The sequence below is a fragment of the Triturus cristatus genome, chromosome 9 (genome assembly GCF_964204655.1).
Source record: "Triturus cristatus chromosome 9, aTriCri1.1, whole genome shotgun sequence".
Taxonomy (NCBI): Eukaryota; Metazoa; Chordata; class Amphibia; order Caudata; family Salamandridae; genus Triturus; species Triturus cristatus.
In genome coordinates, this window is record NC_140592.1 from 839,816,751 (window position 1) to 839,832,091 (window position 15,341).

Here is a 15,341-nt window from a genome sequence, read left to right on the forward strand (position 1 = left end):
TTTGCAGATAGGTCCCATGACTGTACCTTTTCTCCTGAGAGAATTAAAGGACCACCGTTTTCCTTGAGAAAGATTGGTTTAGAGCCACCTGCCTAGAAAAGATGAGGCTCCCTAGTGGGAGAGACACTCTTAGTGTCAGGGCTCACAGCCAAAGGGAGGCTGCAATACGTTCTCAGTGTTCTGAGATTATTCCTCACCACATGATATAGCATTGAAAGGGGTTGGTTCCATCCTACATTACAAGTGCTGATTGACATAAGACATAACCGTTAGTAATATAGGGTTCTCAGAGTGTGAATACCAGAAACAGTTAGTGACAGAACCCTGAGCTCCTTGGCAGTTGTGAAATAGAATTCCACTTCCCTGGGATGTTTGCAGAAAGGTCTGAAAGACAAGTTTGGTCATATAACATGATTAAGGTTCTTGGCACGCTTAAACAGTCTGGCACACTGGGAACTGCTACAAATGTCACTCACAGGGCAAATGGCTATGTTCAAAATAGTTGTATTTCCTAAAATATCCCAAAAATCACACAAAATTACTTCTTTCGAATCCATATGCATTTTCCAATAAACAAACTGGAGACTACACTCCTTTATCTGGTCCAAATACTGACAACAAAAGCAGCAATCCGATTAGTAGGTTATTACCTTTGGAACAAAATCCCCGGTTGTGAAAGAACCGCCAAGATGTTCATGTATAAAAATTTAATTAAAAAAATATGTTGAAATGATAAAAAAAAAAAAAAGAAATCCCCGGTTGTGGCATAGTCAATTTTGAAGTGAAATCTAAAATAAAGAGGAAACCACTGCAGCTCATGTAGAATCGTGATGAAATGGTCTATCTCAAGAAATGACACAAACTCCAAAGTGAAAAAACGTTTTCAGAAGATCTAAGGTGACCAGCACAAACCGCATTAAGAGCAGCCAGCCGGGAAAGCACAAAGATCTGGACTGTGGTCCAAAGTCCAACACTAAGAGTGTTGCAAATCAGCACAATTCATCAGGAGTTGCAATGTGAGATCTGAAATTCTAAGCAGGATGGATAGTAAATACACACTGTTTAGGATTGACTTTCTCCAAAGGTAGAAACACATTGAGAACCATGGTCTAACCTCAATGGAAGTTAGTATAAAAAAAACAAGCATGGGGAGAACATAAACCTCTTCACCATACAGAATATCATTAAACTGGCTTTCTGATTTATTCAATTTAATATAGGTGATCAGCAGCCAAATGTGTCACTGCATTTCTTTTTGGTGCCCTTGCACTAATAATTGGGTATGGATATGGAGTTGATTTGTAGAGTGCAACTAATTGCTCAGGTAAGAGCTTCTAGGCAGTGAGATCTCTAAAACGAAAGCAACTATCAAAAGGTAAAAGGGCATTAGACACTGGTAGGATTAGAGGCCAAACAGTCAGGCTATAATATGTTTTGGGGATCGCATGGAGTCAGCTATAGAATCTAGAGTTATGGAAAGGGTTTTCCTTAATTTAGCTCCTGCTGCAGCGCTGCACCCTTTGTATAGTATGGAATTTAGGCTTTAAAATATTGAAAGTATTGTAGGATCTCAATGGCTCATAGGTATGTGAAACGTCATTCGTTTTTTATACTGTGATGGCCAAAACAAAGATCTCTGTGAATGAATGTGGGATACGATTTTAAAATGAATCCTCTTTTCAGTAGGTAAGCCAATGGAGGTCCTTTAGTTTATATGAAACAGAACCATGTCTAGGAAGATGGAGTAGTAATCTGGCTGCATAAGTCTGCAGCAGTTGAAGTTTGATTAATATTTTTTTTTTCCGGCATGCCGAAATTAAGTGAATTAGCAAAATGTAGCTTACAGATTAAAAGAGCGTGAATCGCAGTTTGTCAAGCCTTGAAAGGGGGAACGTCTAAAACCTTACGAAGAGTTTTCAGTAGTCCTCCAAATCAGGCGGATGTGGCTGTGAATCTGGTGTTCAAAAAGAGCTGACACAATTAAGTTTGTGTCATCAGCATAGGATATAACTTCGAAACCAAACCCTAGATAAGTGTTACGAGGGGAGTCATATTGATTTTAAAGAGTGTGGGGCTCAAGGATGACCCCTGTGGTATTATACAATACCGGGAAACTGGGTTCAAAGGAGAAAAAAGCATGGTTTGAATCTATTAGTAAGAAATATGGAGATCTAAGCAAGACCAGATCTTACGACTCATGTTTCTGTTAGTCTCTGGATGAGAACATGAAGGGATATGGTGTCAAAAGCTGTCGACAAATCTAATAAGATGAGGGAAACTGTACTTTTGGTGTTCAAAGTTTGTTTAAGGTGTTCTAACACCAAAAGTAGAATGGACTTGGAGCTATGAGCAGCAAGGACGCCAAATTCTGTTGGATCTAATAGGCTGTTGGGTTCGAGAAATCCACTTAATTGGTAATTTAATTGAATTTCCAACATATTCAAAGGAGTTCAAAGATGTTAGATGGGCATTTCATTTGCCAGGATGTTGGTATCTGCATTACTCTTTCAGGATTGGAGTGGAATAAGCCAATTTCCAATCATCCAGTACGTAAGCCAAATGAATAGAAGGATTCAGAATTCAATAAAGTATAGGGGCAATTATCTCAGCTCCAAGGCTAAGATTTGAAGGTGGGCAAGGATCGTGGACTAATCAGATTTGCATTTGGATGAGACTGATAATTTCCAAAGATGAGATGGATGCGAGTTCTCTTAGACATATTGAAAAATTGGGCCTTGAAGGGACGTAGTACAAGCTATCAGAGGTCACAAAAGATTTCAGTAGGTCAATATTTTACTTTTAAAATACTGGAGGTGTTGAATCACATCTAGCTTGGTAATGAGAGATCGCTTGATTTATGGAACTAGTTAGAGTCATGGCTTTCACTACTGAAAATATTTTTAGGAGGAGCATTAAGCTGATTCAATCCTAGTTGAACAATAGGTGGTTTTTTTTACAATATTATTGCCATGTGGTAGGCTTTGATCACTATGTGTAGATTTTTGTCTGTATCATTGAGGGTATTTAGCCATTTCCTTTCTAACTGGCAACACTTTCTTTTGAGTGATAAGGTTTGAATTGAACAAGACACTTGGTGTTCCTGGATAAGTTATTTTTCTTTTTCAGGGAGAGCTACGATGTTTAGAGTAGAAGTAAGACAGTCCTGGAATAATTTTGAGTTAGTCTCCATATTGCCATTAAGCCTTAGCTGATTGGCGATTTGAGTTAAATTGAGTACTGTCTCTTATCTGGTACCAGGATCAATCCATTGCAATGGTCAGGATCCAGTTACTATTCTTAACTGGTGCCAGGATTTAAATGAAACTGACAAATGAGATTTAAAAAGTGTCCCACTACATGTGTAGCACGAGAAACTATTGGAGATATATTTAGGGCTAATAATTAATCTAAAAATTGATTCACTGGGCCGTCTAAATCCTTTTCAATGTGAATTAAAATCACGACTCTACTGAGATATGATGATAGTGTGTTTACCACATCTCTAGATAACCTAGGTGGTCCATACAGGGGTGCATTAACAAGTGCACAGAAAGAGTAAAGGTGGGGAGCAGGCAGATTTAGCGCAAAGATAAAGACACTAGCATTAGAGATATGATGTATAGGGGTAATAGAACACAAATAACTTTGATTACAAATAATAGACAGACTTCCCATTTCAGATGTACTTTAGAAGAACCTGTAAGACAAACGTCTGTGATAAATTGCACATTCAATAAGGTTTCTGTAAGAAACATGACATCTGGATTAAATTCTTTTATATACCTCCAATTGATATTTAACACTCATTAGAAAGCATTTCAAAAGCACAGCCCTACCAGTGTTATAAGGGCAAGTAACCTTCGTCAGGCATGTGATGGATTGAGAAGTTGAGGTGGACGGTGGCAGTGTGAGCAACAGGTGGGGCAGATATTTGTATGGATTAAGATGTTGTTAAATACAATGCACTTATCAGGAGGCCAGAAAGAGGCTCCAGTTTTGTGTAGTTAATAGCCTCGAGTTTCGATCGAGCTGCACAGGCTAAGTAAAGCGGAGCCCGGCCCAGTTTAGGCGCGGACAGGCACAGATGGTTTTGCGGATGCGCAGCAATGTCTTTTTTTTTTTTAACCCTTCTTCCTGGCAAGGTGTGGGGGTGTCCAATGAACTAGTCCACTAAAGAACTGGTTACATAAGAAGCGCAAAAGAAAGGGAAATTGAAAAGCAAAAATTGGACCCTGCAGCATAGAGTAGGTGGGGCCCACAGAAAATGTGCCAAATGTGCTATTGAGATGCTAAATGATGACTAATGAAATATTTTGATTTCTTGGAGCCATAAACAATTGTTTTTGAAAATGTATGCTGTTCTAGATAAATTATTTTCATTCTGACTGCATCTAGTCACTTGAAAACCTACTATTGGTACTGTGGATGAATGACCGTGTTGGTGACATCAAAGACCTCTACACCATTTGTACTGTAATTGGGCCCTAAGAAAACATCCTGGTTGAAGTGGCTCAAACTTACCAAAGCTGAGGTGATTGAGGAATTTGCACATGGAAAAGAAGGAAGAATGGAAAGCCACCAGAGTTTGCAGAATGCAAGCATAGGTTTTACTGTATCCTGAACTTGCAGACACACCCTGGGAGCTAGGGAGCCTGTCAGCTTCTGGAAGAAGCCGAAATGGAGCTGGCATGGCCAAAAGTTCAGAAACTGCAGTTTCCATTTGAGCCCTTGACGTAACTCATTCAAGAGGCACGGAGGCCTAGGAACTTCAACTCAAATTTGCGCGTCAACACCTCAGCAGATTTCAAATTGACAAGTTTCATGCACATATCCGTCACCTGGGAGTATGTAGTTTAGGTATACTCTAATTACAATGTAGAAGAAGGTGTTCATTACCTCGACTGTACTGCTTTCTTGCTTTTTCTATTAAAAAGATTACACAATTTCAGGATGGACTTGGGTACTCACTGTAAATTATCAAGGTGCTGCATGCAGGTCACATGAAATTAAAATGTGTACTTGTAAATAGGACTTGAGTACAGTTCACGTCTTCCACACTACCATTTGATAATCATCTCAATATGAGAAAAAGGTTTGCACAAATATCATTGCCATGCATCTGTTTTTGTTTTTCACAATGGCTGTGATACAATGCAGATGGGAAAAGACTCACTGATTCACCCTAAAATCCAATTAAATAAAGTGGAAGGACTGCCTTTTACTCCAAAGAATTTTCTCCACTATTACTGCTTTCAGGACACTACACCATTTTCTTATTGATTTTGATTGGAAGCTTTGTGGAAACAGCAGAAGGTTTGTCAAATCTCACTCAGAGCGAAGGTCCCCAGCCAGGCTGAGGGCAGCGCACTCGGAGACCAGTACAGAACTCTCACAGACATTGTGGCATCCTAGATAGACATGGTCCTGAAAATGTTGGTTTAACAATCGAAAAAAAACTAGTATACAACAGTTATGGGTCTTTTTAAACAAATTCTACACCTAAACATTTCTTTTGAATGATGGTGTTTTCCTGGCATAAGGCTGAGCAAACCTACATCAGACAGTACACTAATTAAAATGAATATATATATATTTTTTCATTAGTCTCAATTTACACTTCATCATAGTGTTGAAAGTTGATTTTGCAGAGCAAAGAAAGAATCCAATATTTTTTACCCATTCTCCTTCGTCTCCATATTATCAAACACCTGAATCAAGGAAGCTGCCACTTCATATAGCTCTCTGCTGATCATTGGTTCATCAAATACCTGTTGAGAAACCTTAACACAAAAAATAACAGAACCAAATGTTTATTCATTTTGCATCACATTTTAGATCACATAACTGCATACCAAAAATGAAATATTATTGTTGATATTTACATTCATGAAGCATAACATGCTTCTCATTACATAGTTTCTTTCGGATTATAAATAAGGAAAACTTAAAGTCAAGCAAGGATCAGAAAATATATCTCCTCTTTTACAAAATAAATTCACCCAGCTTGGAAAGTTATCAGATCTAATTCTGGACAGCAATTAGTCTATGACAACTGAAAAACAAATAAAGAGAATGCTGTTAAATAGACAACTGGTTCTTTTTCCAGATAAATGTTAAAATGCCTATGTTGTCAATTGATCAAATTTGGACAAATTGCCCACTCACGTTCTCTTAGGATAACTTAGCAAACATACCAGCTGTAACCTGCCATGAATAGCTTCCTTAGGGTCATAGTCTTACCCACCCATCGTCTTGGGACTCCTCTGACTCTTTCCAGCTCTCCCACCTGCCATAAAGCTAATAAACTGCTGGGCTATTGTAAAAGCCAACACAAGGAGATGATGGACAGAGCGCTAAAACTTTTCAGAAACTCACTCCCAGTCACAGATCTGGGTTGAATCCATCATCGTTCTTTAGCTCACTTCGCCACCCCAGTTCAGACACCGCTGTATGCAAATCAGTCTTGAGCCTGTGCCTCATGGGAACAGTCCAGCCCGAACTGCCAAGCCATGTCTTCCCTGGGCCGGAAACAAGCATTCTGGGACCGGTTTCGGGCTACCAGCCCTCATCAGCCAGGCTAACATGAATTCAGTGGCAAAGTGAGCAGGGGACCCACGTCTGGGCATACCCTGCCAACTTAAGGCAAACAAAGCAAACACAAGGAGATGATAGATGGAGCACTGAAACTTTTCAGAAACTCACACCCAGTCAGAGATCTGGGTTGAATCCATCATCGATCTTTAGCTCACTTCGACACCCCAGTTCAGACACAGCTATACGCAAATCAGTCTTGACCTTGTGCCTCATGAGAACAGTCCAGCCCGAACTGCCGAGCCATGTCTTCCCTGGACCAGAAACAAGCATCCTGGGATTTTGCCACTGGATTCAAGCTAGCCTGGCTGATGAAGGGTGTTACCCAGAAACCGGTCCCAGGATGCGTGTTTCCGGTTCAGGGAAGACCTTGTTTGGCAGTTTGGGCTGGACTGTTCCCATGAGGCACAGGGTCAAGACTGATTTGCATATAGCTGGGTCTGAACTGAGGTGGCGAAGTGAGCTAAAGAATGATGATGGATTGAACCCAGATCTGTGACTGGGGGTGAGTGTCTAAAAAGTTTCAGAGCTCCATCCATCATCTCCTTGTGTTTGCTTTCTTCGACCTGAGTTGGTAGGGTATGCCCAGATGTGGGTCCCTTACTCACTTTGCCACTGGATTCTAGCTAGACTGGCTGATGAAAAGTGTTAGCCCGAAACCGGTCCCAGGATGCTTGTTTCCGGTTCAGGGAACACCTGGTTTGGCAGTTCGGGCTCAACTGTTCCCATGAGCCACAGGGTCAAGACTGATTTGCATATAGCTGGATCTGAACTGAGGTGGCGAAGTGAGCTAAAGAATGATGATGGATTCAACCCAGATCTGTGACTGGGGGTAAGTGTCTGAAAAGTTGCAGCGCTACGTCCATCATCTCCTTGTGTTTGCTATTGTGAAAGCCACCAGTCATCAGCACCGGGTAACACTGCACACTGGTGTGCAGCCACCAGCAACCCCGTTCCAGAGAAGTTATCTTTTGGCTGGGCTCCATACTTGGAAGAAGATGTAGAGACAGTTTTATCTCAGGAGGTTATACTTGCTGGCCTAAAGTGTGCGAGCTGCATTTCCATGCTTGTGTGGCCACAGCCACCTAATGTGGTTCAGGTTCTGCAGGTGGGTGGTGGCGAAAGAAGAAGTGAACAGGGAGGAGGTTAGTTTTCATGAAGTTCACTCTATACAATTGACTTGTTCAACTTGGACTGAACTCTAGGGAACTCACTCCTACTCTTGTATCATTTAAACAGGACACCTGGAGAAATAGGCAATGAGCTGTGGACTCGGACCCTTGAAAGCAAAGTATCAACTTAATTCTAAATTATAAAATATTAGACCCTTTACTTTAGGAAAGCACCTTAATTTTAATATAAGAAGGAGAAACACATTCCTCCTGCTTTACGCACCTTTTAAGATTCAAGTGGAATAATAGTCACATCAAAGAAAGAATGAGAAGGGAGGTGGAACTCAATTGGGAGAACAGTTAACTAATTCAGAGGAGAACGTTTTTAATAAAATGTCTCCACTGTCTAGATCAACCAATAATTTTTTTAGCTAACATTTGAATTTAACTCCTAATCAAACAAAGTGGGATAAGGGGCAAAGCCCCCAATAATTAGAGAAACTACAATTAACCTGAAAGTAGTGGGCCACAACGCCGTGGGAGGACAGTTCTCTCGTACAACCAAATAACTACATTGGCCTAGTGGGAAATGATCCTGATGGTCAGTCATGATCTTCCTGGGCCGATGATATGTAGAATATGCATAGAATATTGGTTCTCTTGTAATCTAAAACTATAAAGTTGGAAAATTCATGGTTGTGATAGTATCGAAGAGGTCTTAAACAACGTATTAAAGGAATATCATACTTTACTACCACAAAAAACCTGGTTACAGAAGAACCACAATGTTCATGGTTGTGTGGCCATCAATATCACTGAGAAAAAAAACACGGGGGCAAATACCTGGGGGCCTACTAACATAAATCTCAACTAAAGTAATCAAGGGATTAGCTGAATTTCTTGTGAATTCAAGTGGATTTCAAGTTTCTAATATTAGTTATAAACAATACTGAAATAAAAGTGTTTATCTTGAGAAATAGGTATTTGCATAAAGATGAAAACTCTGAATTAAGAAATATCATGAAAGAGCTTTAACACTTGAAACAAATTAATGTGCAAATATCCTAACACTGTTCTTCTTATATTAGGTGACTTAAATGTAAAATTATTCCAAATCCGTAGAGCGTAATTAGTGCAGGATTTACTTGAACAAAAAAATATACTTGTGGCCAGCTATCTAGCTGGTATTAGGACAAAATAGGTATATACTATAGTCAACTGATTGGCTATAACTGGCTAGTCTGTCTGAATGGCTTTTCCACAGATGATATTCTGGCTGTACCAGCTTTTCAATTCAGCGAACATTGCTGTCCGATTGATTATAAATATTGGTCTTGCTCTGGCAATTTGGTATTTCAAAACCTTTAACGTGTTGAACTATAAAAGGGAGTGATCATTGTGCAATTCAGTCAAAATTATTCTTCAAAGAGGCACCCACACCAGAGATAGTTCTATTCCTTAGTAGACATCCCACAAGACTTAGTACTCAATTGGACCCTAAGCACCTTCAACAGCTTTCAAAGTATCAAGCCTCGGATTCTTTAGTAATAAATTCTCCAACCTATGAGAATAAAATTCTATAGTACACCTCTTTGAAGTCTAACATGCCAGCTTGCATACAAATCACTATAAAAAAGCTTCCAGAAGTGGCCTAGTTTCAATTGTGGAGTGCTTTACCGGCTTTGTACGATTGTACATGTCAACAAATGAAGTGTAAACTTTGGAAAGCAGAAATAATATAGTGGCTAGGATCCTCACTGATCATCAAAGCTGTACTTGCTAAATTGAAGATGTTAATAAGTTAGAAGTAAAGCATCTAGAGCATGCTTCTCCAACAAGTAGCTTGTGAGCTACTGGTAGCTCTTCAGATACATGTAAGTAGCTCTCCTGTGCACTTCTCAGCCTTATAAATTAGACATTTTTGCTTGCTTGAAAGTAATACATGGATGTCAAAATGCCAAATTGTGTATTTTCCAAATGCATAAGCTTATAGGAAAAAACTAGTTGAATTTCCAAAATGTATTTAGGCTGACATTTGAGTTATTACTAATATTACTACCTCTGCGTCAGAAGCACTGCAGCTATGACTGTTATGATCTACCATCGTAGAGGCATCCCAAACTGACAAAGCATTTTTTCATATGGTGGCTACTAATGTAATCGTCTAATATGGTCACTGTCATAACTCTAATTTTAGCAGCTAGGGATGATTTTTATTGAACATCAGTAGCTCCTGTTAAGGAAAAGGCTGGAGACCCCTGATTTAGTGCTACTTTTTAACAAAAATCTAAAATAGTGGGAACACATGTAAACCATAAAGGCCAGAGTATTATTGCAAGCAGGGTCCCTTTCGAAGTTTAATCACATTTATGGGTGGTTGTCATTGACACCACTTTTAAAAGCATATACGAGTAAAATTCCCCCCTTGGTCCTACATGCGTCCGAGATCCTGTTCTTAAATTCCTCTAACATTTGGGAGCCTGTTGAGAGTGCTTTACTAAACTGTGTATACTCAACCTGCCAAATGGAACTATGCTCCAAAGTATTTCCTATGAACAAAATCTTGCATCATGCTATTAGAGTTGGCAGGAACCAGTCCTTTAACATTTCTAAATAACTGAACCTTGAATGAAAATTATTTTAAAATATCACAAATTCGCTAGGAAGTAATCTAAGCCAGTAAAAGAAAGCAGGTTATCTCCTTAGTACAATATATCAATAATGTTAAAGCCAGACACAGTCAACATGGAAGTGTAGGAACTTGGAACCCGTTCCCATTTAAATACTCCTTGGGATATTTCATTTTGCAATGGTCCCTTTTATTTCAGAGAAGAATGTACCTACCTGACAAACCATCAATTATCTTTACAGTCAAAAGATAAGGTAGTGCGGGCCATTTTCTTAAACTACTAATTTATGTAACCCAAGGCTACATTTAGAAATTCTTAAGATCCAGATTGGATGTAATGCAATTTTTTTAAGACAAGTTTTATAGGAGAGTTCGGGACAGAAACTGTATGTTTGTATTTTAAATACCAAATGTTCTATAGGCCAAGTTCTTATTGAGAGTCCCTTTTATTCAATTGCTCACAACATTTGCTTTTAAATGCTATATATTTTCAAAATATAAGTAAGAAATCTGCGGCTAAATAGAGTCTCTACCAGATAAGGTGAAGTTAAGTAACTTGTTCATCTGATGGAGATTTCTAGCAGCAGATTCTTTACTTTAGAATACACCCCAAGCAATAGCAGGTGGGTCTGCGAAACGGATGATTTTAAACCAGAAAGTCCTGCAGGACAGAACAAGCAAAATGCCCAACCTGACGGACCGGACTATCCATTAGTAAACGTGGGCAGAGATGCCCATGTAGGTGACTGACAGATGTCCAGGACAGCGACTCCATGAGCTAACGCAAGTGGTCGCAGCCTTGGCTCTGGTGGACTGAGCGTGCAAGCCCTTGGGGTAGGGGGGGCATCGGGGTCTCTTTTTGGCCAATGCAAAGCAAATCTTTATGCAGAGCACTAGCCAAGAAACTAATTTTTCACAGTGGCAGGCATGGACCGTCTTTGTGGAGAAAAGCCTTGCTCCCAGAATAACATCGTAGACTACGGGAGGGAGGTTAAAAGCTGACAACTGTCGCTGGTCAGTCTCCACCCATAAAGGCAGTGAGTGCGCTGGTGGCGGTGCAAAACCCTCCCTGTGGCTGTGATACAAGTCCTCCTGAAGAGGCTGCCTGACCAGATGGACAATGCACATGCTTAATAGCCACAAGAGTGACTTGGGCCTAGTCATTTCTGTTATTCTTGAGAACTCTGGGAAGGAGTGGTATAAGCAGGAAGGTATACATGAGGCCTGAGCTCCACTCAAGACGAAAAGCTTCTCCAAGTGACAGCCACCGTGGAATGAATATGCTACTTACCAGTATGCATCTGTTCTTGGCATGTAGGGCTGCTGACATTCATATCTGTGCATAGATCGCCGCCTAGTGTTGGGTCCGGATGTTTGCACGTTGTTGTCCTGGAAGAGTCTTCGAAGTATCCTGGGATAGGTGACTCCTCCCCTGGACTACAGTGAGCATGGGCATCCTCTCCATCCTCAGATTGTTTTTCGCCATTGTGGCAGTGATGGAGTAGATATAGAAAGTGATGACCATGCTTACAGTAATTCTGAGAGCTGCAGCTGCTACAGGCGCCGGGGAGGAGGGAGGGCGATATGAATGTCAGCAGCCCTACATGCCAAGAACAGATGCATACTGGTAAGTAGCATATTCAGTTCGAGGCATGTGGGCTGCTGAATTCATATCTGTGCATAGAATACATAGCAGTGCCCTCTTATTAGCGGCGGCTACCAGTGCCAGCTGCAGCGGTCTGAAAAAGAGTTTTGAGAACAGCCTGTCCTACAGCTGCCTGCTGTTTTGATTGCACATCTACACAATAGTGTTTGGTAAATGTATGTGTAGTGGACCAGGTGGCTGCTCTACATATGTCATGCAAAGGAATGTTTCCTAGGAAAGCCATTGAGGCCCCTAACTTACGTGTTGAGTGGGCTCGTGGGGGAATCGTTAAAGTGCGTTTAGCCTTTTGATAGCAAATTTGAATACATTTAACGATCCATCTGGCTATTCCTGCTTTGGAGATAGCGTTACCTTTGTGGTGTGGGGCAAAGGCAACGAAAAGTTGTTGTGTTTTCCTAAAGGGTTTGGTCCTGTCGATATAATACATGAGGGCCCTTTTGACATCTAGTGTATGGAGTGCCCTTTCTGCGACAGTTTGTGGGTTTTGGAAGAAAACGGGCAGTTCAATGGTCTGATTCATGTGGAACTGCGATACCACCTTTGGCATGAATTTGGGGTTGGTACGTAGTACGACCCTGTTGGCGTGAACCTGTATAAATGGCTCTTGAACGGTTAGTGCCTGGAGTTCACTAACTCTTCTCAAAGAAGTGATCGCTACTAGGAAAGCTACTTTCCAGGTAAGGAATTGAATTTCGCATGAGTGTAGAGGTTCAAAGGGTGGACCCATCAGGCGTGTGAGAACCAAGTTGAGGTTCCACATCGGAGCCGGTGGGTGGCTTGGTGGAATGACTCGTTTGAGTCCTTCCAAGAATGCTTTGATGGCAGGCACTCTGAATAGAGAGAGGTGCTGCCTGGTCTGCAGATAGGCTGATATTGCGGTCAAATGGACACGTATAGAGGTGTACGCCAGATTGCATCGGTATAGGTATAATAGGTAACAAATAATGTTTTGGATGGATGCGTCTAGCGGGTTAATGTCATTATTATTGCAATAAATGACGAACCTCTTCCATTTTGCTGCATAGCAAGCTCTGGTAGTGGGTCTCCTGGCCTCCTTAATGATGTCCATACAGTCAGGTGGCAGGTTTAGGTAGCCAAACTCTAGGACTTCAGGAGCCAGATTGCCAGGTTCAGCTGTTGCGGATCTGGGTGCTGAATCTCTCCATGGTTCTGCGTCAAATGCTCGGGTTTGACCCGCAGCCTTTGATGCGGCACCACGGAAAGTTCGAGAAAGGTGGTGTACCACGGCTGGCGTGCCCACGTTGGAGCAACCAGGACGAGCGTCAGTGAGTGTTGACGCAGTTTGCGTGCCACCAGCGGTATCAGTGGTGCTGGGGGAAAAGCGTACGCAAATCTGCCGGACCAGTTCATCCATATCGCATTGCCCTGCGACTGCGGATGTGGGAACCTGGCGGCAAAGCTTTGGCATTTTGCGTTTTCGCTTGTCGCGAATAGGTCTATCTCTGGATGACCCCACTGCTGGAAGTACGGTTGGAGTACTGATGGGTGTAACTCCCACTCGTGCATCTGGTGGCTGTGTCTGCTGAGCAGATCCGCCATCTGGTTGTCCTTGCCGGGGAGGTGTTCTGCCATGAGGAACATGTTCCTTTGAATGGCCCACTTCCACATGCTCTGAGCCAGATGAGACAACTGTGGAGAGTGTGTTCCTCCCTGCTTCTGTATGTAGTACATGGCAGTCATGTTGTCCGTCCGGATCAACACGACTTTGTTGCACAAGTGTACTTTGAATGCTTTCATAGCGAGGAAGATTGCCATCAGCTCTAGAAGGTTGATGTGCATCTTCTTTTGTTGTTGTGTCCATAGTCCCTGCACTGTGTAATGGAGTACATGAGCTCCCCATCCCTGGAGAGACGCGTCCGTATTATCTGTGGGACAGGCTCTTGGAACGGTCGGCCCTTGCAAAGGTTTTGTGGATTCCACCAATGCAGAGAGTTGTATGCCCGACCGCTCACCAACACTAGGTCTTTCAACTGTCCTTGAGCCTGATTCCACTGACGTGCTAAGCACTCCTGAAGCGGGCGCATATGTAGTCTCGCGTGGGGGACTATGAAGATGCAGGAGGCCATCATGCCTATCAACTGCATGAACACTCGCGCGGGAAGGGAGTGTTGTGGTTTGAACTTGGAAATCAGCATTTGCATGCTGTTGATTCTCACCAAATTTGGCTGAGCTGTGGCCGCCAGAGTGTCTATAGTCGCACCTAGGTACTGTTGTACGTGTGCGGGCTGTAGATGGGATTTTGGGTAATTTAGTGAGAACCCCAGACTGTGAAGGAGGTGAATGGTGCGGGACATGTGGCTGGCACAGTGCTGGGCTGACTTCGCTTGAACGAGCCAGTCGTCCAGGTAAGGGTAGACGTGTATGTGCTGCCTCCGTAGATGTGCCGCCACAGTAGCTAGGCACTTTGTAAACACCCTTGGTGCCGTTGTCACGCCGAAGGGAAGGACTTTGAATTGGTAGTGCTGCCCTTGAACAGTGAACCTGAGGTATTTTTTGTGTGAGCGGTGAATGGGTATGCGGAAGTACGCATCCTTGAGGTCCAGTGTGGCTAGAAAGTCTCCCTGCTTGAGCAGCGGGAGGACTTGCTGTAGAGTGAGCATGTGAAAATACTCGGAAAGAATGTATCTGTTTAGGGGTCTCAGGTCTAATATAGGTCTGAGTGACCCGTCCTTTTTCGGTATTAAAAAGTACAGGGAGTACACCCCCGTACCTTGCTCGTGGACGGGTACGACCTCTATTGCGCCTTTTAGAAGCATACTTTGCACCTCCTGCTGTAAGAGCGTTAAGTGCTCTGAGGACATAGGACGGTTTTTTGGAGGTATTGTGGGTGGAGTGGAGGTTAGTTCTAGACAGTAACCGTATTTGACAATATCTTTGACCCACCTGTCCGTGGTGATGGAGTTCCACGTGGACAGGAACCTTTGTAGCCTTCCCCCGACAGGTGTTATGTGGTCGGGAGGAAGGGAGAGGGCGTCACTGCTTGTTCTTGGGGGAGGACCTGGTGTTGCCGTAGCCGCGTCCTCTGCCCTTTGTACTGGAGCCACGATATCCACCCCGGGTGTTTTTATCGTAGGTGGTTTGCGTATTGCCCTTGTTGTATGTTTGCTGTGACCCCTGTCCTCTACCTGCTCCTCTATTTCCGGGGCGACGAAAGGAGCCGCTCCGAAAGGACTGAGTCTGGAGAGCCCCCATGGACTTTGCAGTGTCCGTGTCCTTTTTTATTTTCTCTAGGGTGGTGTCAACCTCCGGGCCGAATAAATAGTCGGGGTTGACAGGCTGGTTGAGTATGTTGTTTTGCACCTCCGGTTTGAATCCGGAGATT

General features: G+C 42.5%; 1 protein-coding gene across 1 annotated transcript in view; it reads right to left on the reverse strand.

Annotated features, from left to right (window-relative positions):
- Positions 1-15,341, reverse strand: part of TDRD9 (tudor domain containing 9) — a 2,714,501-nt gene that overhangs the window by 1,898,104 nt on the left and 801,056 nt on the right. Inside the window, exon 8 of the mRNA XM_085626273.1 lies at positions 5,677-5,780. Within this exon, the coding sequence (XP_085482399.1) occupies positions 5,677-5,780 (104 nt within the window). The remainder of the gene's footprint in view (positions 1-5,676; positions 5,781-15,341) is intronic.